The sequence below is a fragment of the Schistocerca cancellata genome, chromosome 4 (assembly GCF_023864275.1).
Source record: "Schistocerca cancellata isolate TAMUIC-IGC-003103 chromosome 4, iqSchCanc2.1, whole genome shotgun sequence".
Classification (NCBI taxonomy): Eukaryota; Metazoa; Arthropoda; class Insecta; order Orthoptera; family Acrididae; genus Schistocerca; species Schistocerca cancellata.
In genome coordinates, this window is record NC_064629.1 from 370299182 (window position 1) to 370325589 (window position 26408).

At 38.6% G+C, this 26408-nt stretch overlaps 1 protein-coding gene across 1 annotated transcript in view; it reads right to left on the reverse strand.

Moving 5' to 3' along the window:
* Window positions 1–26408, reverse strand: part of LOC126184206 (voltage-dependent calcium channel type A subunit alpha-1-like) — a 508450-nt gene that overhangs the window by 163630 nt on the left and 318412 nt on the right. The window contains 1 exon segment of the mRNA XM_049926574.1: window positions 16999–17111. Coding sequence (XP_049782531.1) covers window positions 16999–17111 — 113 coding nt within the window.

The window sequence follows — 26408 nt, forward strand, 5'->3', positions numbered from 1 at the left end:
GGTTCAGAAATCAGGTATGAAAATTAATTTCAGTTGTTTTCTGTGTTCATCAAATACACAACCTGACAAAAAAAGGTGAAGCACCAACAAGGTATGATCAGATGACAATGTAATTTCATACGCATACACACTGAAGGCAGATATGTAAATAATTAGAGTTGCAGTTCTCTGTTACAGGTAGCACAGCCACTGGAGTGCATTAGTACGGTTAATGTGTACTGTTGTTACCAGACCTGGTAAGTTATATAACGGGTACAAATGGTGTCACATGTTTAGTGATCACTGTGAAGAACACGGAGCTGGCACATACTTGTGTCACACGGTGTTATCAGCATCTGACAGAGTTTGAAAGGGGCTTCACTGTTCGTCTCCATTTGGCTGGCTGGTCAAATAGAGGAATATCCAGATTTGCGGTGTGTTCAGATGTGACAGACTACCGATGTCAGTTGCATGTGAATATGAGGGCAGGCATACTCACCATCAAGGTTCTGGTCTAACATGTCTGACCACCACAAGGGAGGATTGCCATAGTATTGTAATCTCCTCACATCTGCACCTGCCATCTGAGATCAAGTAATGGACTCCCTGAAACATCCTGTGTAATCCTGCACCACTGGCTGGAGGCAAACAGCAACAGGACTAGGAGACCCCATGTATAGGTTAACATTAAAACTACAACACAAATGGCTGAGTTCACAGTGGTGCCTTGACAGGGAAGCATGGACTGTTGATGAATGACATCACATTGTGTTCAGTCATGAATCACAGTTCTGTACTACCCTGGATGAATATCGGCAGCAAGTATGGAGGCGACCTGAGGAGAGGTGGAAGGGCAAAGCAGTGTTAGTCCTGGCATCATGGTGTGGGAAGCCATCAAGTATGATTGCAGATTATGGCTGGTACTGATTGACTGAACTCTCATGGAACAATGGTATGTCACGGATATCCTGCAACCTCAAATGTTACCTGTAATGCAACGGTATCGAGGTACCATTTCCAAGCAGAATAAAGTTCATAAACACATGGCATATGTCTCAATGAACATTCTGCTTGATGTTGAGGTACACTCATGGCCAATAACATCCCAAGCTCTTTCCACAATAGAACACATGTGAGGCTAGCTGGGACACCAAGTCCATGCCAGTAACAGGATCTGCATTATCGACAGTGTTTATGCCAACTACACATGGCATACTGTCCACTTCTGTGCAGAAGATGCATCATTTCAACACACCGATGTCAGTTGCATGTGAATATGAGGGCAGGCATACTCGTCATCAAGGTTCTGGTCTAACATGTCTGTCCTCCACTGTGAAACCAACTTTTTACAGGGCTCACCATACTCCTGCAAGATAGCAGTATGCCTCATCTCTTCTACTCACTGCATGCAAAGGTATCCATCAATGTGTCTCTTTAAGATGGCAGACACCAAGCTCCAGTCCCCAGATCTCAGAAGACTCACAGTAAAAATACAACTACAGACAATGTACAACATTATTAATATTCAACTATCATACAGAATTATTTTTGAAACAGTGTGGAACAGACAACAATTGATACTACAGCTATGTATAATTATATTGTGCTGTATATAATGTAAATAAATGTATGGATGTTTTGGTCATTTATTAAATGTATGGAGTGTTCCAGGTTTAATCAATCACTTCATACAGGACACAACAGATGTTTTTGGTGACAAGGATGAGATCATAGTGGTTTGGATTCTTGGGATGTGATTAAACATCCTCAACTCCAAACATCATCAAATTAATCAATATTTCTGTTTCAGCAGTGTGGGAAAATAATTGTAAATTTCTTTCTTGTGTCTTAAAGTGTACTTAATTTTTGCTTAAAACTGGAGAGCCATCACTCACTGCACTTACTCAGTTTCAGAGCCAACAAATACAAATGTTACTTTTAAGCATCACCCAACTGCTGGATGCACAAAATGTACAGTGGCAAACTACAGTTGAAGCACATAATTGTGATCACCAGATGCTGCCTCCTCCCTTCTGCTCCTTTGATGTAAAACAAGAGGACTGGACGGAATAAAAAATTCATCTGGAGCAGCATATTTCAACCTACAAAATCTCAGGTGACCCATGATGTTCTTTTGTTTTTTCATGGGTACGAGTAGAAATAGTGCAAATGTGTCAAAAAGTGCTCCCCCTAGTAGAACCCCAAACTCTACGCTTTGAGTGAGTTATTAGGAAAATCAAGGAATTTTTCTAGTCCCCAATCTAAGTAGCTGCTGCTCATTTGAAACAGTTTTGCATGTGTCATAACAGTAATCGATGTTACAAGGAATGGATCACTGAACTCGGGGGCATGACTAGGAACTGTAAATTTACCTGTGCTTTTCGAGACTCATTTCATGACAAAATTCTTCATGATGCAACTATTCAGACCCTCACTGACAATAGAATATGAGATGAGATTTTTATGCATCGCTATCCTAGTCCCAATGATGTGCTCAAAATGATCAAATCTTAGTAATTGCAAAACTTCATTGAACTAGACTTTAACATGCCTGTCGTTGCAAAACTGACCAAAAAAAGTTCTAAGCAGACTCAACCCTGCATGGCACATTGTTTGTAACAGCCACAAGCAGTGGCATATGCAGTACACAGTGTGTCCAGCCAGTTTTCCTGCAAGTTTGTGTGCTCAAAATTCTTGTGTTCAGTGTTACATAACACATTGCTGCAAACAATGTTTCTTCTGCCATTTGGAATGCCCGACACTGCCGTAAATCAGGCCACAAACAGAAAATGCGCCTGCGAAAGAACGTAAAAGTAAATTTTCTTCCCTATGAACCTAGATTTGAGAAGATGGTAGTCAATATAATCTCACATTCTGATTCCTCACCCACTCCTCTGGCAATACTCACAGGACCATAGATGCAAGCACTACAATGGCAAAGCTACAAGCACAGTGAAAAACTTTGCTCATTCAATCAGCTCTCCTCAAATAGATGAACAGCAAAACAGTCCGTCACTCATAAATCAGACAAAGGCAGTCTTTTGAAAGTCAGAACTAACAACCATATTCAGAGGAATAATCACTAATTGTTCATATCTTTATAAATTTGCAATCAAACTGTACCATCCCAGTTAAGATACTGATGCTTCAGTCACATTAACTAATCAGAATACATATATGCTGTTGGGACACCCCAAGCTCCAGAAATCATGTCTGCATTTCACAGCATACAATGGTGAAAATATTCCAGTCTCAGGACATGCACTTCACAAGCAAAATATAAAAGTATGACTACATTGGTGCCATTCTTGCTACCTCACTCATACTTTGTCCAAATGTTTTTGGCATGGGTGTTTTTGATTTGTTTGGTATAGATGTCCAAGAAAATATGCATGCTATCTATACTTAAGTTTCCCATACCAGGATTAACAATTGTGTGAAAAGCAGGGATATTTGATCAGTGGCACATTGAGACATCCAAAGAATTTTCAAGCACACATTACGCTTCAGGACAATGCTCAACAAAAGTCAAACCACGTATGTCAGGTTGGAGGGTTAGATATTCGAAAGGGGCAATAAATTAAAGATTTGCAATTAGTTGAAAACAATGTAAGTGCAACTGAGACAGAATGTAAGCAAGCGAGGAGTGAAAAGGTTGGAGAAGTAAGCTTTGCCAAAGCAAATACATTAATGACAAAATTAGTAATAGTAGACATATCTAAGATTTTTAAAATTATCAACAAAGTAACCTATGTGAATATAGCAATTTTCATTTAATAAAGTGTTTAACAGAATAGTGTTTGCAATGCGGTGAATGCTATTTTCAAATATGTGTGGTGGGGATGTTCTGTAATTTAAATTGATTTGATAGTAAATGTGGAACTTCACTCATTTATGTAAAACTAGGCTGGGAACCAGGGGTTAAAATAAAAATCAGTGCTTAAAAGCCTCCAGAGGGCTCGTATTCTTTGTATGTGTTTTGGCAAACAATGAGCCTCAAGATGGCTGTGGGTTTCCTGCCTTTCCTGAATGACGATCTACTTCTACTAGTATACCTGACTAGTATATTACGAGGAAACTTTATACGCAAACGTAATGAAGTGTTATTATTGCACATTTCAATTTGTAATAGAGCACATGAATAATATATTGAAATACTGTAAAACTGTATTTAATAAACTAAGTGTTGGAAGTACACGATTTTAGATATGTTGTCTTGGTAAAAAGTATTGAGAGTGTGTGAAAATATGTTTTGCTGAAGTTGTTTTGACTGTGTCAGGGAGATGAAAAAAGTGTTATGAATTTTGATGTATCATGGCAAGACAATTTTCTATTAATATGGGAAGTGTTATATGAGAGTTAATAAAGTCATAGATGGCTCATATCAGGAAATAATGTGATATTTTTCAGTGTCAGGGATTGGTTAGTCACCTTGCCAGTGAATAATCAGAAGGTGTAAGAACATAAATTTATGTAACTGAGAAATTAAAGTAAGATAGGAAGATCAACTCAGCAAAAGTAAAATATGTAGTGATAATCAATGACATGTCTCAAAGGAAAGTGGTAAAAACATGTAAATAATGTAAAAGCTATGAATATACTATCCTCTGTGGCCTCTGTGGCAGGCCTCTAGTAATTTGAGAACAGTAAACATATATAAGGAGGAAGTTAGAAATATGTCATAAGTGTATTAACAATGCAAATAGCTGTGTGGCATAAGAAACAAAAACTGTAGACAGACTAAAGCAGCAGGACTATGATGGAAATTAGTAACATTTATAAAAACCTGATTTGAAGAAGAATGTGTTTGAGCTCCGTGTAATGTAAAGTTTTCTTTTCAGAATATTTTTTCCTAGTGAATATATTTGATGTGTGCCTCAATTGACATTATTAAGAATAGGCATTGCTTTCAAAATAATGAAATACCATGAACACAGTAACTTTGCTGCTTGAATTGCATTGTATTATACATGTAATTTTGTGATATCTTGGAGTATTTTCCTGGCTGAGCAATTATTTTGAAATTACTTATAAAGAAAGTGGTGTGACTGAACAAAAATTGACATTGTGACATTGATCCTTTTGGTAACAAGCTGATTACATGAAACAAATGATTACTTGCTTTTTTATATCAGGTTTAGTTATACAGTTACGACTTCCATTTCATTAGGTTAGAAATGAATGTATGGTTTTGCGGACTTCATGAAACGCTATTTACTTGAATATAATGTAATATGAGAAACTATCATGCAAAAGGTTATGATTGTCATAACAGTCGAAAATACATATGTACATACTAATGTAAGTTGTATGTTTCCCTTTCATGATATGCAGTAAGAACAATGAATTCCAGTGACATATAACAACTATGGACTCTGAGTAATAGGAGCCATGCCAGGCCAAAACTTGTTGACTGCAGAAGACATGTACAATGTGTGAAAATTAGTGGATATTTACTATTTGTACAATTAGGTGACAAAAATTGTGGGATACCTTCTAATATAGTGTCAGACCTCCTTTTGGCTGGTGTAGTGCAGCAAGTCTATTTGACATGGACTCAACATGTTGTTGGAAGCCCCTCCAGGAATATTGACCCATGTGGCCTCTATAGCTGTCTATAATTGCGGAAGTGTTGCCAGTGCAGGATTTTGTGCATAAACTGACCTCTCAGTTATGTCCCATAAATATTCACTGGGTTTCATGGCAGGTGATCTGGGTGGCCAAATCATTTGCTCAAATTCTCCAGAATATCCATAAGCAATTGCAGCCCATTGACACGGTGCATTATCATCCATAAAAATTCCATTGCTGTTTCAGAACATGAATTCCATGAATGGCTGCACATGGTCTCCAAGTAGCTAGACATAACCATTTCCAGTCAATGTTGGGTTCATTTGGACCAGAGAACCCAGTCCATTCCTTCCAAACACAGCACACACCACTACAAAGCCACCAGCAGCAAGTGCAGTGCCTTGTTGACTTGGGTCCGAATCTTTGTGGGGTTGGCAACACACTCGAACCCTGCCATCAGCTCTTACCAACTGAAATTGGGACTTGTTTGACCAGGCCACAATTTTACAGCCATCTAGGATCCAACCTATATGGTCAGAAGCCCAGGATAGGTGCTGCAGGTGATGTTGTGCTGGTAGCAATGGCACTCACATGAGTTGTCTGCTACCACAGCCCATTAATGCTAAATTTCGCCACACTGTTGCAACAGACACATTTATCTTATGTGCCTCATTGATTTCTGTGGTTATTTCACACAATGTTCCTTGTCTGTTAGCACTGACAACTTTTCACAAATTCTGCTGCTGTCAGTCAAGTGATGGCTGTTGGCCACTGCGTTATACTTGGTGAGAGGTAATGCCTGAAATTTGGTGTTCTCACTACACCCTTGACACTGTGGATCTCTGAATATTGGATCTCCCATGATTTCTGAAATGGTATGACATATACATCTAGCTCCAATTAACATTGCACTTTCCAAGTCCGTTAATTCCTGTTGTGCAGCCATAATCACATCAGAAACCTTTTCACATGAGTCACTTGAGTACAGCTGACAGCTCGGCCAATGCATTACCCTTTTTCACCGTGTGTACACAGTACTACTGCCATCTGTATATGTGCATATTGCTATCCCATGACTTTTGTCATCTCAGCATATATCATGCCTGTTGGGCACTGAAGTTAATTAATTTAACTGTATGTAAGAAGGACATTCCAAAACGTGAAAGGAAAAACAATTACATTACTAAATGTTCAAAAAATGTAGAAATTTCTTTGCTCAGAAGTAAGAATTAATGTACACTGCTCAGAAGATTGAACCATTTTAATTTCTTTACGTAACTGTGTATTCTGGTATTTTGAAAATTTGTATTTCGTGTTGTAGAAAGATGATCAACCCATTCCATAATTTTTTGTATTAAAATGTGATACATGTAATGTCTAGAAGTTGGAAATCTCAATGGATGTATCACTCAGAAGTAATAATTTTGTTTCCACCATGAAAATTTCATGTTCTATAAAAACTATGTGTATAGTAATTTTCAGATGCATTTTATATATAGTGCTTGTGCTTAATGTATTTTATGGCTTTTTTACATTGAATTATCCAGTTACCTACTGTGGGAGTGGGTGGAAGGGGGGGGGGGGGCTAATGAAAGAATGTAGCATGATGGAGGATGGAGATGGAGAGGACGGATGGAGGGGGTGGGGTTTCAGGGGGGTGGACCCACTTGCTACAATGCTGCACCTTAAAAACGTAGTTTCTTTCTTTTCTTCTCGTTATGTAATTGATAAACATTTTATAGTCTTGTAAAATGATGAATCCCCTGTTCCATGTCTCATTTATGAAACATTATAGTTGAATGAGTACCTCCATAATATTCAACAGCAGAAATATAGTTACTTTATGTAAAAACAATGTATTTGAAGAATTATTACACATATTATATTCCTACAGAACACATAGGACTAAGAATTTCAGTGAGAAAATAGTTGATGGCTTGTCACGTAATGGAAATTAATAAAAAGCCCACCATAAACTTCCAGAATGAGATTTTCACTCTGCAGTGGAGTGTGCACTGACATGAAACTTCCTGGCAGATTAAAACTGTGTGCCAGACAAAGACTCTCTTTTCAGTGAGCTCTTCAGAGTTTACAAAAACTTACTATTTAAAGAGATATTTGCATTTGTAATTTCTACCTCACAGACAATACTTTTCTATTTTGGCATTTAAGAGTGTCTAATTTTGACAAATGGTACAATAATTATGTTGCCCTGAATTTGCTGAACTGAAAAACACTTTTGGTTTACATAATAAGGCTTAAATTAAGAAATTAACAAAATTGATAAAATTATAACATATAAATATTGCATAAAAATCAGTAAATCCCAGTGGCGGTGTATAGTGGGTTAACTAAGTAGTCCAGTAAACTTCTCAGTTTTTTCAGTAATCCATCATACAAGTGAGACAATTTATTACTTGTTTCTTTGTAATATCATTGGAGTTATTTCAGACATTATTATTATAAACTAAAATGTAATTAAAGTTTGGTAATTATTCCGATGCACGTGTATAAATAGTTGTGAGTCCATTTGTCAAGTTAGTTGGAGATGAGCTAACATACATTGGACAGAAATCTATGTATAAAAAATCAGCATGTTAACATCAAAGGTTTTTGGGATGTGCAAGAATGCTTCACTTTGTCAGCATTATGTAGTGAGTGTCATACACTCCTGGAAATTGAAATAAGAACACCGTGAATTCATTGTCCCAGGAAGGGGAAACTTTATTGACACATTCCTGGGGTCAGATACATCACATGATCACACTGACAGAACCACAGGCACATAGACACAGGTAACAGAGCATGCACAATGTCGGCACTAGTACAGTGTATAACCACCTTTCGCAGCAATTCAGGCTGCTATTCTCCCATGGAGACGATCGTAGACATGCTGGATGTAGTCCTGTGGAACGACTTGCCATGCCATTTCCACCTGGCACCTCAGTTGGACCAGCGTTCATGCTGGACGTGCAGACCGCGTGAGACGACGCTTCATCCAGTCCCAAACATGCTCAATGGGGGACAGATCCGGAGATCTTGCTGGCCAGGATAGTTGACTTACACCTTCTAGAGCACGTTGGGTGGCACGGGATACATGCGGACGTGCATTGTCCTGTTGGAACAGCAAGTTCCCTTGCTGGTCTAGGAATGGTAGAACGATGGGTTCGATGACGGTTTGGATGTACCGTGCACTATTCAGTGTCCCCTCGACGATCACCAGTGGTGTACGGCCAGTGTAGGAGATCGCTCCCCACACCATGATGCCGGGTGTTGGCCCTGTGTGCCTCGGTCGTATGCAGTCCTGATTGTGGCGCTCACCTGCACGGCGCCAAACACGCATATGACCATCATTGGCACCAAGGCAGAAGCGACTCTCATCGCTGAAGACGACACGTCTCCATTCATCCCTCCATTCACGCCTGTCGCGACACCACTGGAGGCGGGCTGCACGATGTTGGGGCGTGAGCGGAAGACGACCTAACGGTGTGCGGGACCGTAGCCCAGCTTCATGGAGATGGTTGCGAATGGTCCTCGCCGATACCCCAGGAGCAACAGTGTCCCTAATTTGCTGGGAAGTGGCGGTGCGGTCCCGTACGGCACTGCGTAGGGTCCTACGGTCTTGGCGTGCATCCTTGCGTCGCTGCGGTCCGGTCCCAGGTCGACGGGCACGTGCATCTTCCGCCAACCACTGGCGACAACATCGATGTACTGTGGAGACCTCACGCCCCACGTGTTGAGCAATTCGGCGGTACGTCCACCCGGCCTCCCGCATGCCCACTATACGCCCTCGCTCAAAGTCCGTCAACTGCACATACGGTTCACGTCCATGCTGCCGCGGCATGCTACCAGTGTTAAAGACTGCGATGGAGCTCCGTATGCCACGGCAAACTGGCTGACACTGACGGCGGCGGTGCACAAATGCTGTGCAGCTAGCGCCATTCGACGGCCAACACCGCGGTTCCTGGTGCGTCCGCTGTGCCGTGCGTGTGATCATTGCTTGTACAGCCCTCTCGCAGTGTCCGGAGCAAGTATGGTGGGTCTGACACACCGGTGTCAATGTGTTCTTTTTTCCATTTCCAGGAGTGTATATTTGTGCTGACTAAGTCAGACCAGTGCCACTGTCTAAGTTGTTCATAACTCCATGGATGTGCTTACTTCTGATTATTATTCAATATGAGATTATTAAGTGAATATACTTACCAATAAATGTTAAGATGTAACTGATGCTGTGATATGTACAATACTTCAACAATTTATAGAAAATGAGGTTACATCCAGCCACAAAGCGATGAGTACTTGAAGATGATCTACCAATGGCTATAAATGAATCACATCAGAAGTCACTGAGTCAAGGGATAAGTGGCGAGAGGGACCTTTGCCAGATGTTATACTTGGGTGCTCTTCATTGGGACATCGTAGGTGACACTGGGGTTGGTTGTAGGCCGATGCTCTGCCCAACGCTGGTGGTTGGGGACTGATGAGGACTGGGGGCAACCTCTGATGGCTGCTGCAGTGATGTAGGGAATACTCCACCTCCATCAGATCTCCTCCTGGCAAACAGCTCTCATGGAAGGAGGGTTTCACTGGGTGATCTACATCTACATTTACATCCATACTCCGCAAGCCACCTGACAGTGTGTGGCAGAGGGTACTTTGAGTACCTTTATCGGTTCTCCCTTCCATTCCAGTCTCGTATAGTTCATGGAAAGAAAGATTGTCATTATGCCTCTGTGTGGGCTCTAATCTCTCTGATTTTATCCTGATGGTCTCTTCACGAGATATACGTATGAGGGAGCAATATACTGTTTGACTCCTCGGTGAAGGTATGTTCTCGAAACTTCAACAAAAGTCCATATCGAGCTGTTGAGTGTCTCTCCTGCAGAGTCTTCCACTGGAGTTTATCTATCATCTCCGTAATGCTTTTGCAATTACTAAATGATCCTGTAACAAACCACGCTGCTCTCCATTGGATCTTCTCTATCTCTTCTATCACCCCATCTAGTACGGATCCCACACTGGTGAGCAATATTCAAGCAGTGGGCGAACAAGTGTACTGTAACCTACTTCCTTTGTTTTCAGATTGCATTTCCTTAGGATTCTTCCAATGAATCTCAGTCTGGCATCTGCTTTACCAACGATCAACTTTATATGATCACTCCATTTTAAATCACTCCTAATCACTACTCCCAGATAATTTATGGAATTAACCACGTCCAGTTGCTGATCTGCTATATTGTAGCTAAATGACAAAGGATCTTTCTTTCTATGTATTCGCAGCACTTTACACTTGTCTACATTGAGATTCAATTGCCATTCCCTCCACCATGCGTCAATTCGTTGCAGATACTCCTGCATTTCAGTACAATTTTCCATTGTTACAACCTCTCGATATACTACAGCAGCATCCACAAAAAGCCTCAGTGAACTTCGGATGTTATCCACAGGGTCATTTATGTATTGTGAATAGCAACGGTCCTACGACACTCCCCTGTGGCACACCCGAAACCACACTTACTTTGGAAGATTTCTCTCTATTGAGAACGACACGCTGCGTTCCGTTATCTAGGAACTCTTCAATCCAATCACACAACTGGTCTGATAGTCCATATGCTCTTACTTTGTTCAGTAAACGACTGTGGGGAACTGTATCAAATGCCTTGCAGAAGTCAAGAAACATGGCATCTACCTGGTAAATGGTGCAAATTATACAGTTAGAGGCACACAGGCAGTGAGAGCATTGGTGGGTGCTACTCAGTACTTGAAGCAAGGGGTGGCTGATCCACCCACCTGAGAAAATGTCACCTGTATAATTGAGTTGTGGCTTCCATTGCTCAGTATGATTTGGACATAGCTGGTTCCTGAGGCACAGCAGGTATTGTTAAGCCACCTCCACAACATAAAGATGTCTCCCCTTATTTCCCATCATCATGCCTTGCATCCATTGCATCCACCTCAATTTCCGCCCAAATATGCCTGCCCAAACGGCAGAACCTTTCTGCCTTGCTGATACCATGGTAAGGTCCTCAGGCCAGGGACACACAGCACAGCGCACAACAGGTAAAAAGAGACCACAAAGCTGACAGCAGTGCAGTATCTCAGCCAGACTGCAACAGTTGATTGGAGTTGCTTGGTAAAATGCCAAAATACAGGACAAAGCATCATATCTAGGACTCGTAGACACTGTTAACTTCAGTTGTGATATGAATGTCCAGACCAACTGCTCGACCTCTACATTAGACACTGGACAGAACAGAAAGGTGGTCAGGTGCTGAATATCATTTCAGTGGCAGTATGTTTCAAATTTCTCTGACACAAACTGGCAATCATTGCAATCACTGCCTTGAGACAAGGGTTTGTGGTGCACTGTCAATAGCAAAAATGGCAACTAAGGGCTGAATTATAGCCTGTGTCATTGTGAAAGACAACTTATCAACATAAGTGTAATTACAAATGGCATCTACCACTATGAGCCACATGGAAGGAACTGAAGAACACATATGCACCCAGTCCCATGTGTGGTTGGACAAAGGCCATGGAGAAAGCGTTTGTGGTGGGCATCCTGGTTGTGTACGTATGCAGAACAGGCTCACACTACATCCTCAATGGCAGAGTTAACTGCTGGTCAACAAAGGTTTTACAAAGCAAGTGCTTTCATTTGGGATATCCACCAATGAAATGCATTTTGCACATGCAGAATCTGTTGTCACGATGGTGAAATAATAACTCTGGTCTCCCATAGTTAGCAGTAGGACATTGTTGACAATGTTGAGCCTACTGTTAAGTTTGAAATATGTCCTGAGCACTGTGTGTGACCTCAAAGAAAGCAACTCTAGCCAGCACTGCTGGACTGCTGTTAATGACTCTATGCAGGAATGAATCCCCACTTGTAGCTGCCTTAAGTTCCCACACTGCCATCCATAATTTGTTGAACATTCCAGAAGGTTCTGGTCCCAGTGAAAAATAGATTTCTTCCTGTTAGTCAAAGCCAGTTCTGGTACCCACCATTAACAGTGACAAAATGTCCACATTTGCATGCTAGAATGTGTGTTGGAAGTGAATCTCATAAGAATAATTACTCAGAAATGAGGTCAAATGCTCTTCAGGTTGTGCTGTTAAATCTGGGAGCTCAGACTGAGGACCAAACAGGGAGATGAGTGGCTTATGACCTGTAAGGTGATGGAACATAGTGATATGCAAGAACACATGTAACTTTCTAAAGTCATGCATGATCACAAGTGCTTCCTTCTAAGTCTGGGAATAAAGTATTTGAGGCAAATACAATAGGTTGTTCTGAGCCATCAGGGTTTCTGTGAGAGAGGACAGTGACAGTGCCGTACTGAGACACATCAGCAGCCGGAGTGTAGGACTTACCAGAAGTGAATGTTACCAGACATGGAGCAGAGTGGAGGTGTTGCTTCAATTTCTGGAATGCCACTGACATGCCTCTAACCACTCAATTCTCATTGCTTTCTTATGAAACTGATTCAATGGATGACAAAGGTATTCAGACCATGAAGTGAATTTTTCACAGTAATTTGCCTTCCCTAAAAATTATTGCAACTCCAAGTATTCTTAGGAACTCACAATTTGCTGACTGCTGCAAGATACTCTGCTGTTGGTATTATACCATCCCTACTTAATACATGCCCTAAGTATTGTACTCTAGGAACAAAAAAAATGACAGTTCTCAAGCGGTCAAAGAGACCCTTTGTCTAGCTGTCACTGAAAAACTGCCTGCAAATTATGCAAATACAGTTCTTTTGTGGAGTCAGTAACTCAAATGTCTTTCAAATAGTTGACATAGCACAAAATGTCTTTGATATGTTGCTCAAGAAAATGCTGGAATATTCCAGGAGCTGACACTACCTCATACAGCAACCAGTTAAACTAGTACTCCTGAAGGGAGTATTTAACATTAAAATCTGCCAAGACTCAGTGCCCAATGGCAACTGCAAGTATACATCTCTGAGATCAATTTTGGAAAAATACTGATTGCCAGCCAACTTAGCCAACCACTTCATGGGGCAGGGTTTGGGATAAATATCTTTTTCACTTTGTGCATGAATCATGTGCCTGAACTTGCTGTAAAGTCATTGCCATTGGGTTCAAATGGCTCTGAGCACTATGGGACTCAACATATTAGGTCATAAGTCCCCTAGAACTTAGAACTACTTAAACCTAACTAACCTAAGGACATCACACACACCCATGCCCGAGGCAGGATTCGAACCTGCGACCGTAGCAGTCCCGCGGTTCCGGACTGCAGCGCCAGAACCGCTAGACCACCGCGGCCGGCCATTGCCATTGGGTTTCTGTATCACAAGTATGGGAATGGCCCAATAGCTTGATGAAACTAAAAAACTAAACACTACCCAAACAGGCCACTGTGCTATCCTCGCCCAAAGGTGTCACTAAATGCAGATGCGGAGGGGCATGTGGTCAGCACACCACTCTCCTGGCCGTATGTCAGTTTGCGAGACAACTTGCTGAAACTGGTGACACCAGTCTGAGATTCTGCTATCTATTGAGTTCCACCTTCAGTTTATCTTGCGTAGCAAAGTGCATCGGGTGGACTCAACAGGAACCACCAACAGTTTCAATATGATGTGGGACTCAAAATTGGTGGTCCTTCCCAGAATAGTACCAAAAAGTTGAGCAAATGACTGTAGCAATGACTCCAGGTTCCAGAATGCACCACCTGAGTGATCAGATACTGATGAAGCACAAGCTGACATTTCACAGTTATGTATTTGGTCGTGAGTAGTATTTGACCCCACATAATAAGATACTACCTGATGCTAAGAGCACTGTATGGGAGGGAGGGGGCCACCTCAGCCATTCATAAGCACCCAAATTCATGAGACAGACCAAGGACCCTGTGTCTAATTCAAACTTCATGCAACACACAGCTATCTCCAAGTCTATTACAATATGGTGTGGCTGTACACCTGATGACATGCTCGAGGATTCAGTTGCAAATATGGGGACATTGTACTGTGATGCAATCATCAATGTTTTCTGCAGATTGCAAACAAATAGGGGTACTGTCTCCTCTTGTGCAGTTAACAGCAATCAGGGCAATACTGCCACATGTGTGGGTGAGTCCTGCACTATGGTGCTCTGCGCCTGCTGTGAAACTCATTTGGAGACTCATTCAGCAGAGACCAAAAGTGGTCTGGTATGACCCCCATCTTTGTAGCAGATCTGCACAGGTCATTATACCCATTCAGCCACCTCATCAACATGGTTCAAGGATAAATTTAGCCACACAATCCTTCTTTAAAGAACTGATCACTGACAGGATGTCGAACCCTAATCCTCTTTCTTCCCCTCTTAGAGAACCCTAGTACTGCCACTTACTACATTGACTCAATGTAAGGTGTATCAGGAGTTATTTTGAAGCCTTTTGGTACTAATAAACATTCATATGGAAAATTTTAGATTTTTGCATGCCCAGTTATGGTAACACAATATTAATGGTCGGCAGTGTGCTATAATAATCTCAGTATTAATTATTACTGAGATGGCTAAAGCAGAAAGCAACATAAATTTGTATCATAACAGTATTTAACATCTTCTCAGTGTTGTCATCAACAACTTTCAATTTATTCTGAATTTGAATAAAATATTTTACATTCATTTTAATAATTCCGAAAAATTTTTGTGATAACACCATGTATAGTCTGATTTTTATTATTGTGGCATTTCCTGATCTGCACGTAAATACTCCAATCTGCAAGTAGACACACAAAATTTCAGTGGGAATGAATAATTATTTATAAAGAGGTAGATAGTTGTTTCAGCTGTTTTAAGCAGATGAGAGAGGTTAACATTTCCTTGGAGAGAACTTTAACAGAAAAGTTTCAATTACAAGTTTGCTGATTGACATTTTAATTGCTTCATAACGAGTCTTCCCCTTTATCTAGCTCGTGATGTACTTCTTGTATTTTTGTTATGAACCAGGAACACCAACATATTTCTGTGTTTCCTTACGAAGCTCATATTGTATTTCCTCAGTATTTAGATAATGTCATTAGGATAAACTAGTGTGTAAAAATTTACATGCAAGGAAATTTTTTATGGTGGTCATTTACAAATGTTAGGTAACTACAATGTAGCAAGTAGATATAATCAGGCATTTTAGAACTAAGTCTGGCTTGTGGTAAGTCAGTTTGGAAGTCATCCCTGCATTACCTTTGTGAAAGATTAAAACAACTGTGTACAAATTTGAAAACTGGACTGAAACATGTCCATTAACAATGTTGGACAATATATCAATAATTTACTAATAATCTGTAGTTCAGCTTTAATGTATCACTTCACATAAAATTGCCATATGTTAATCCGTTATATTTTAAACAAGTTTGTTTCATTTTGGTTTGTAAAATCTCAATTTTCCATCACTTTGCTACAAATTTTCACATCCCTTATTGATGCTTTTCTGAATTTTTTCCCCCTAGATCATGCAGAATGTTCTGTTGGATATTTTGCCTATAACAGATTTTTTGGAATATGATTTCACAGCATATATTAAACCTATTTCTTTTTCATACAACAATGCTTCTTCTGTTACAAAGCTTCCCACTGATCCTATCATTCCAACTTCTAAGTAGAAAGGATCAGTTTGTACATCAGTGTTTCTCATCTTTCACATATAACAATACAGGTACTCCTTCCAAGTGGTTACAGATGACATTTTGTAGCTTCAGGTAATATTATCATCTGGTTTATATGTTAATTCAGTTCTCAATGAATTGCATTTTATTTCTGTTTTTAAGCATTATCTTATTGTCTGACAGAATATAATACTTAAAAATTACTTACAAAATCTGTTTCTTCATTTCCAGTACCTAAAGCAGCAATTTATAGGTTCTGATCCCCAACAAGTCTGATCCTTTTTAATTCTAGAAGTAGAAAATCCATGTGATGAAGGTTTAGTTCAACTAATATTTAAGTTCCAGTCTCTTCCCATGTCATAATATTTTAGGTGCATACCTAAGCACTGTTTGGTTCCATTTTCATCATATCACCTCCATCATCTCACCCATTAATGCTACTGAATTTTGTCTAGTGTTGAGTTAGTTGTGCTACAGTATTTGCTTCACACAAACCTGATCTTCCACTTACAATTTACTCTCACCTCCTAGCTTCTCTGCAAAGTTGTCTCTTTCTTTCCATGTCAATAGGGTCTCTATTGGGATGTTCTCAATAAATGTCTTCCTTTTTACCCTAGGAACTCAAACATGTACCTTTCCACTCTACAGGAAGACAGATATGACAATTTCATTGTCTGTAAACCACATACTGGACATCAAGAAAGGTGTTTATATGACACTATTTGATGGGAATGAATGTGTTGAGTACAGAGCTTGATTATCCAGTGTTTTCTATCAGAGAAAAATATTAACAGTAAACATGAAAAACCATATCAAAATATTTCCTTACCTCATGTCAAATGCAAATGAAACAGCAGCACAAATAACAACAACAGCATCCATAATATTCCAGAATTCTCGAAGATATGACCCCGGATGGAGGATTACCCCAAGATCAAGAATCTGGAAAGAAACAAAAAAGGGTAGTGATACAGTATGCAAACAACTTTTGTTTAGCAAAAAACCCTGTGACACAATAAAATGCAAGAAAATATTTCTTTCTATATAGAAAGTATAACATATTGGTGTTTATGAATTATAAAATAATAATTCGTTCATATGGGAGCAGGAAACCATTCTTTCCCTAGTATACAGAGAAAAACCATTTATACCTAAGACACTTAAACTAAAAATTTAAAATTGTGCCACATGATAAGGCCTGATACTGTCATAAGTAGTATACTGATGCTGTCATAAGCAGTTGACAAATGTTTGGATACATCCTAAGGAACCTTTTCCATTTGTTTGATGACTTTACTTGCACACACACACACACACACACACACTACTATGTACTTTCAAAGACATGGCTCTGTTCATCAGATAAATCCAGAAATGAGTTGTTCCCTCTATCTTTAAGAACCATCTAGAGAAATATTGGAGAAGTAGATAGATGGAAAGCACATCCACATGTCCAGGAAATATCACAAGGACATTTAAGCCATAAGAAACAGTAAAAGAAGAAAAGAAGATTAGGGTTTAATGTCACATCAGTGATGAGGTCATTAGAGATGGGTGTAAAAGCACAGAATGGGGAAGAGTTATGAAGGAAATTCACTACATCCTTTTCAAAAGAACCATCTCAGCATTTGCCTTAAGCATTTAGGGAACCTAAACATACGATGCCAGGAACAAAAATGATCTGCACAAGGACTTAAAAGCACTTACTTTAGTTCAAAAAGGGGTCCACTACTCAGGAACACTCATCTTCAATAATTTACCAGCAAACAAACAAAATTTAGTTACAAATAAATATCAGTTTAAAAGGAGCCTGAAAGACTTACTAGTGGCCAACTCCTTCTACTCCATTGATGAATTTTTTAATAGAAACAAATGATGTATCGTATATACTCATACTATTAGTATTGTTATTTCACATTAAAAAAAAAAAAAAATTGACATGTTCCACATCCACGAGCATCTCCTCAGCATGGATCTATGGAACGAAAAACAAATCTAATCTAATCTAATCTAAGGAAGGGCAGACAGGGATTTTAATGTGAGTTTTGTGTTTTACCAAAGCAGCACAAAGCTCAGTCAAGTAATAGAATCACTACTGGCCATTTTAAAAGATATGTAAAATGTAATGGAAGTAGTTATATTACATAACCAAATCATATTTAAAGAAAATGTAACCTTTCAAATTCGTGGTAGTACAGTATCCTCTTTTTCAAAACTACTATCAATATGCACTGATCCTCCTCACAAATATTTGTGTAATACAAGTTAGTTAAACTTGAATAAATCCAAAAATACTAATTTTGGGATCAGTGCTCTTATTTTCTTATATGCCTGTCACTTAAAACAATGGAACTCACTTAATTCACCTGATAATTTTCGAAAGTGTCAAGACACTTTTCTTGGTGTTAACCTATACCATGCTGGTTGGCAGTTTCTCAAATCTAAAGTTGTTAATTATATCAACAGAGAATAGTACTTCCATTCTGTATCAATATCCCTCAGATATAAAACACTTTACTCACTACAGTCTTAGAGCTTGTTCATACACTGATTCACTACATCTGTTTAATGACAGCTCCACCAATCCCTTAATCCCTTGCAAATACTCTTCCACCTAACCATTTTAAAGTTTGTACCTCTTATAATGTAATACCATTCTTGTTAGTTATATATCACCTGTTTTTTCTAGCAGGGCTATGATTTCCTTAAGGTGTACAAATAAATAAGAAGCACACTATCTGTTATTGTCCACATCAAAAGTAGTGAGCACATACGACCCTAATTGTTTTTGTGCCCTAAAAAAAATAAAATAATAATAATAATAATAAATAAAAAACACAAAGAGTTGCTGGTTCTTACACTGGCAACCTTTGGGACTATGTACCAAGCTTAGCCAGGTGACACAACATAGGTGCCCTGTGCAGAGATTTTGATAAAGAGGATATGTTACTTATAGTAGGAGCAGGGAACAGCCAGGCACGCAGTTTAGAACACAGTATTAAAGATGATCTGGAGGAAATAGGAGCACCAACAGCACACAATCATGTAAGGTTCATGGAGATTTTTCAGTATCATGATCAGCCATGGATTAACACAGCTGTCAGCCATGTAAATAAAGAGCTCTGTGGACTGCTTTTGACTGAAACAGTGTCTCATATCTGTGTTGTGCCCACTGCTGCAATTGGTAGATGGGTATACACAAATAATGGTCTGCACTTGGAAAGGAGGGGGAAGCACAGATTAGCTGAGCATCTTGCAGAAAGTGAAAAGGGGAGCTACAAGCACACAAGAAAAAATCCCTGTGATTACTGAAGTCAGAGAGGCACAATTTTTAAGTCAGAGTCTGTTATAGGTAGACAGTCTTGACAGAAACTGAAACAGAACCGAACCATAATATATGTAACAGTTTACAGAAAACTAAAATTAACTTGTTTCATCAGAACATTAAGGGGTTGAAAAACAAGATAGATGAGCTTCTTGTATGTGCTGAAAATGTGGAAAATTCTGAAGTGACAGATTTTCTATGTGTGTCTCTGACTACGAAAGTGCAGAGACGGAGAAGTTAAATATCAGGTTTCATAGACTACCATCATTTTTGTGTAGAATTAACATGGAAAAAGTTGCAACATATGTAAATGTTGGACTCAAAATCAGGAGTATTGAAACAAACAGATTTTATGTAGCTCAGAACATAGAAGCATTTGCCTATGAGTTGTTTAATGCAATATACTTCTCTGGTAATTGTATCACTCTACAGATCCCCTCTAGGAAACTTTCGTCTATTTATTAGATATCTATATACATTATTGGACTACCTGGCGGGCAGTTGGTCTCTAGTGGAGATTTCAGTGTACATTTCTTACAAGATTAGGACAGGAAAAATGAACTGCAATAATTATTTGGGTGTTTTATTCTAATTTCAGTAGTTAATATTCCAATTCATATTCAACAGTATAGCAGGAACCTAACTGATAACATTTTTGTAGACAGTGCTCAGGCTGAAACAATTAATGTGTACCCAATTGTTAATGGACTATGTGATCATGATGCAAAATTAATGTAAATAAATAGTATAGCACCTTGCAGACATGAGGCAGGTTCATATAAAGCCATGAAGCTTATTAATTAGGACAAGATACAATGTTTTAACAGTAAGTTAAAAATGTGAAGTAAAGAATAAGGCATGTATAAAAAGAGATTCTAATGTCAAATTCAATTTATTCCACAGTAAGTTTGTGTCAGTATTTGGAAGTTGCTTTCCTGAAAAGTTATCCAGAAAATCTATTTAAAAAAAAAAAAACAGTAAGCCATGGATACCTAAGAGGATTAAAATCTCATGTAAGAGGAAGATGGAAATTTATATTAAGGTCAAAATAAGTCAAAAGCCAACATTAGCTGCATACTACAAAAAATACTGTAATATTTTAATGAAAGCAATTAATAATGCAGATAATAAGATTAAAGTCATACGGGATATTGTCAAATCGGAGACAGGACAGCTAGTCAGTGCACAAGATACCATAATAAACTAAGTGACAATGTTGTGACTGATAATTCACAAGTTTTAAATACTTTTAGCAATCACTTTCTTAAGGCAGTAGCAAATTCCCTTTGTTCTTCAATTGAAGAACCAAGGGAACACATTAAACATGTCATTCCACAAAACTTTAAGTGACTAGAAGAAGCACCAACATCCTTCACTTAAATTAATACTTCTATACAAATTCTAAAAATTAAAAATTCATTTGGTGTTGATGAAATTTCAGACATAATTCTGAAAAATTGTTCTAAATTTTTTGTACCAAAACATTAACTTTATTTACTTAGCTGTATTTTTTGCTAGAAATGACTATTTTCAGAAATGGTGTTTGTATCTAGTGGTGTAGTATGAAGATGTAGTCTCTTTAGCAGCACACTCCAGGTCACTGATATTCCCATCTTTGGCTTTAAAAAATTTCTTTCATTTGGCAAAGCAATGTCATTAATAGCACTCTACATTTAGCTGTTTTTATATGGGCTATTAAAAAAAATTATTTTCCTGCTGTAGGTTAACATTAAACACACACTTCCTTTTACCCACTGATAGATGATGAGACAAAAAAGAATAGGGATAAAATGATCAAAAATTTGTAGATGAGTTACTACACACACGGAAATTACAAACACATTGCTCGTGTTGTGCTGTCAAATGAGAAAGTGAAAAGTTGTGTCAGAACTGTTAGCCACACCTCCCCACTGATGTCAGTGATTGTTCCAAGCTCAGTTGAGAGACATACAGTTATAAATATCACCAGTCATAAAAATTCTCAAACACCAGACATTTATGCAACCTTGGACAGCACTAAAACAACAGGACTGTCCGAGGTAATCCGGGGTGTATAGTAAGCCTATGTAAAGCATTACTGGCACAGGGAACTTTTCCAGATAGATTAAAATATGAAAGGTGACAAGAAAGGCTTAAATAATTATCATATTATTTCCTTCATAACACCTTTTTCCAAAATATTCAAAAAAGTAATGTACTCAAGAATAGTCTCAAATTTAAGTAGAAACAATTATTTAACGTATCACAGTTTGGATTCCAGAAGGGCTGCTCGACTCAGAATGCTGTATACATTCACTCACTAAATATTAAAAGTCTTAAATAACAAAATGTTGTCAGCTCATAGTTTTTGTGATCTTTCCAAATTGTTTGATTGTGATGATGATGACTGGTTTGCGGGGCACTCAACTACGTGGTCATCAGTGCCCATACAAAGTCCCAATTGTTACACAGTCCAATTTGTTTTACACAGTCTAATCTAGTCACTGTCATCAATGATGATAATGATGATGGTGAAATGGTGAGGACAATACAAACACAATTAAATAGGGTTGTTGTTTTTGTGGTCTTCAGTCCTGAGACTGGTTCGATGCAGCTCTCCTTGCTACTCTATCCCGTGCAAGCTTCTTCATCTCCCAATGCTTACTGCAGCCTACATCCTTCTGAATCTGCTTAGTGCATTCATCTCTTGGTCTCCCTCTATGACTTTTACCCTCCACGCTGCCTTCCAATACTAAATTGGTGATCCCTTTATGCCTCGGAATATGCCCTACCAACCGATCCCTTCTTCTAGTCAAGTTGTGCCACATATTTCTCTTCTCCGCAATTCTATTCAGCACCTCCTCATTAGTTATGTGATCTACCCATCTAATCTTCAGCATTCTTTTGTAGCACCACATTTCGAAAGCTTCTATTCTCTTCTTGTCTAAACTATTTATCGTCCACGTTTCACTTCCATACATGGCTACACTCCATACAAATACTTTCAGAAATGACTTCCTGACATTTCAATCTATACTCGATGTTAACAAATTTTTCTTCTTCGGAAATACTTTCCTTGCCATTGCCAGTCTACATTTTATATCCTCTGTACTTCGACCATCGTCAGTTATTTTGCTCCCCAAATAGCAAAACTCCTTTACTACTTTAAGTGTCTCATTTCCTAATCTAATTCCCTCAGCATCACCCGACTTAATTCGACTACATTCCATTAACCTCGTTTTCCTTTTGTTGATGTTCATCTTGTACCCTCCTTTCAAGACACTGTCCATTCCGTTCAGCTGCTCTTCCAAGTCCTTTGCTCTCTCTGACAGAATTACAATGTCATCGGCGAACCTCAAGGTTTTTATTTCTTCTCCATGGATTTTAATACCTACTCCAGACTTTTCTTTTGTTTCCTTTATTGCTTGCTCAATATACAGATTGAATAACATCAGGAATTGGCTACAACCCTGTCTCACTCCCTTCCCAACCACTGCTTCCCTTTCATACCCCTAGACTCTTATAACTGCCATCTGCTTTCTGTACAAATTGAAAATAGCTTTTCACTCCCTGTATTTTACCCCTGCCACCTTCAGAATTTGAAAGAGAGTATTCCAATCAACATTGTCAAAAGCTTTCTCTAAGTCTACAAATGCTAGAAACGTAGGTTTGCCTTTCCTTAATCTTTCTTCTAATATAAGTCGTAGGGTCAGTATTGCCTCACGTGTTCCAATATTTCTACGAAATCCAAACTGATCTTCTCTGAGGTCAGCTTCTATCAGTTTTTCCATTTGTCTGTAAAGAATTCACGTTAGTATTTTGCAGCTGTGACTTATTAAACTGATAGTTCGGTAATTTTCACATCTGTCAACACCTGCTTTCTTTGGGATTGGAATTATTATATTCTTCTTGAAGTCTGAGGGTATTTCGCCTGTCTCATACATCTTGCTCACCAGATGGTAGAGTTTTGTCAGGACTGGCTCTCCCAAGGCTGTCAGTAGTTCTAATGGAATGTTGTCTACTCCTGGGGCCTTGTTTCGACTCAGGTCTTTCAGTGCTCTGTCAAACTCTTTACGCTGTATCATATCTCCCATTTCATCTTCATCTACATCCTCTTCCATTTCCACAATATTGTCCTCAAGTACGTCGCCCTTGTATAGACCCTCTATATACTCCTTCCACCTTTCTGCTTTCCCTTCTTTGCTTAGAACTGGGTTTCCATCAAAGCTCTTGATATTTATGCAAGTGGTTTTCCTTTCTCCAAAGGTCTCTTTAATTTTCCTGTAAGCAGTATCTATCTTACCCCTAGTGAATAGGGTAAATTACTAAAATTTTTTTGGTGTACATATAGATGAAAACTTGAAGTGGAAGAAGGACATTATGGAGATTCTCAGACAATTAAGATCAGCTCATTTTGCTCTTTATATAACTACTAGTCTTGAAAACAAGCAAACAAAACCTCCTGATATATTTTGCACATTTTCAATCAATAATGTGTTATGGAATAATTTTCTGATATAACTTACCACTTAAAAAGAATGTACTGAGTGCATGAAATCGAGCAGTAAGAATAATATGCGGTGTTCACCAGTGGTCATCATGTAGGTATCTCTTCAAGGAGTTAGACACATTAACTGCACCTTCACAATATGTATGTTTACTAATTAAAGTACTCATAAACAATCTATCAGAATTTGAGAAGAACAGTGATGTCCATACCTACAATTCTAGAGGAAAAAATGATCTTTACTACCCATTATTAAAGCTATCAGTCGCTCAGAAAGGAGTTCAGTATATAGCAACAAAAATTTTGCCAAATAATGTAAAATGTCTCATAGCTAGCAAAGCTAGTTAAAACTGAAAAAGAAGAAACTTGTTATGAAGAGTAGTTGCATGATTAGTTGCATATAATGTTTTCATTAATTTTAAAACTAATCATGTATAAATATCTTCTAAACTGACTCATTCCACATCATTCTGATAAAATAAACATTCAAATGATCTACAGAACATGTAATTAACTATCTCATATAGAGTGACTATGCATGCTTCAACCAATTCCCTCAGAGTACAGCTCACAGTGATGTTCACTGCTGCAAAACATGTCCTGTGTATCCCCTAACCACTGAGAACTCCAGCTATATTAGTTGCAAATGCTAACTAATCAATAACCTGTTGAATGGTCTTGGTTGTCTAACACCAACTTACACATAATGCCTTTCCAGTTTTCTGTATAGGCAGGCCAACCACTAAGTTGGTGGATATACACAGATACAAGTAAAACAAAACAGCATTTCACAGCCTATGAGGGTACTAAACCATGCTATTCACTGTCCTATGCTACCAATAGTAGCTGCAGAGCCTGCTTTGGATAAAAGTGAATAACTGATGACGATGTCAGTTACAAATAATATATTATGATTAAAAATGAGTGAAAAGTTTTGAAACTACAAAATATTAAACATTTATTGTAGTAAGAAGTATATTCAACATTATATTATTGCAAAAGTGGAAGCAGAATGATAAGCAAAGGAGAATATTCATTAGTGAATTTGCTTTTGATTAACAAATAATAGTCCGCAGCTCGTGGTCGTGCGGTAGCATTCTCGCTTCGCACACCCGGGTTCCCGGGTTTGATTCCCAGTGGGGTCAGGGATTTTCTCTGCCTCGTGATGACTGGGCGTTGTGTGATGTCCTTAGGTTAGTTAGGTTTAAGTAATTCTAAGTTCTAGGGGACTGACGACCATAGAAGTTAAGTCCCATAGTGCTCAGAGCCATTTGAACCATTTTTTAACAAATAATAACTGTAGCACACCAATGGCTGGCCCAGCAGTTACACGTACTCAAAACATAATGCAACTTTTAGTTTCTAATTTTAACTGATATCTTACAATTTTGTTACGTAAGTGGTATCCTGGTGTCTGTCAGACTCCAGAAGTTAACTTCTTGGTGTATACAATATTGACTGAACTTACGAATTGATCTGTTGATCTGAAATAGTTACTACAGCTGTTTTCAGACATATTAAAAGTGAAATCACACAAAAATATTAATACTCAAGACAAAAATACGCAAGTGATGTTCTGGAAAAGGGGACTTTCCTATGTTTTGGGAAAAATCCAGAAATAAAACTTTTAGTTATTAAACCTAAGCTACTCTCAAATTTTTTAAATGCTATAATGCAGGTCATATACAGGATGGCACAGATGGAAGTTGCCCATATACGTATAAAAGAAATACAGTAAAATTACAGAAATGAAGAGCTGAAATAAATTTACCATTTGTTTACAATGAAAAATACATTTATAGAAAATGCTAAAACTGACCCCCTGTAACATCAGTACACAACTATGCATATCTAAGCATATTCAAACATACCCAGGGTAAAGTTTGGATAGCCATGGCAGAAATTTCACGGCTGATGTTGCCTTTCAGTTCCTGTATTGTGTGTGGATTTGTTTCACAGACATTGCTCTTAGGTGTCCCCTCAGAAAAACATCACATGCTGTTAGAGCCTGTGAATGTGGTGGCCATAAATGTTTGCTGAATGTTCATTCCTCAGTGATGTCTTCACTGAGGAATGAACTGCCAGCAAATATTTATGGCCACCATCACATTCACTGGATCTAACAACATGTGAAGACATCATGGACTTGTTCCAGGGATACCTTAGATGTGTGGCATGTTACCTCATCTTGCTGGGAAGAGCAGTATAGCATTTCATATTCGTGAGCTGAGCACAAAATGTATCAAAAATTTCTACATATATGCAACTACGTTGAGGGTAGTGTCAAAAAATACTGGTCGAATGGTGCTTGTTCCTGTTTCACTCCACCAAATGCCAATTTTTTCAGCACTGAGTGATTGCTGTCACACAATATTAAGGTACTCTGTTGCTCAGTACCTCATGTTCTGTGAATTCACATGATTGTAAA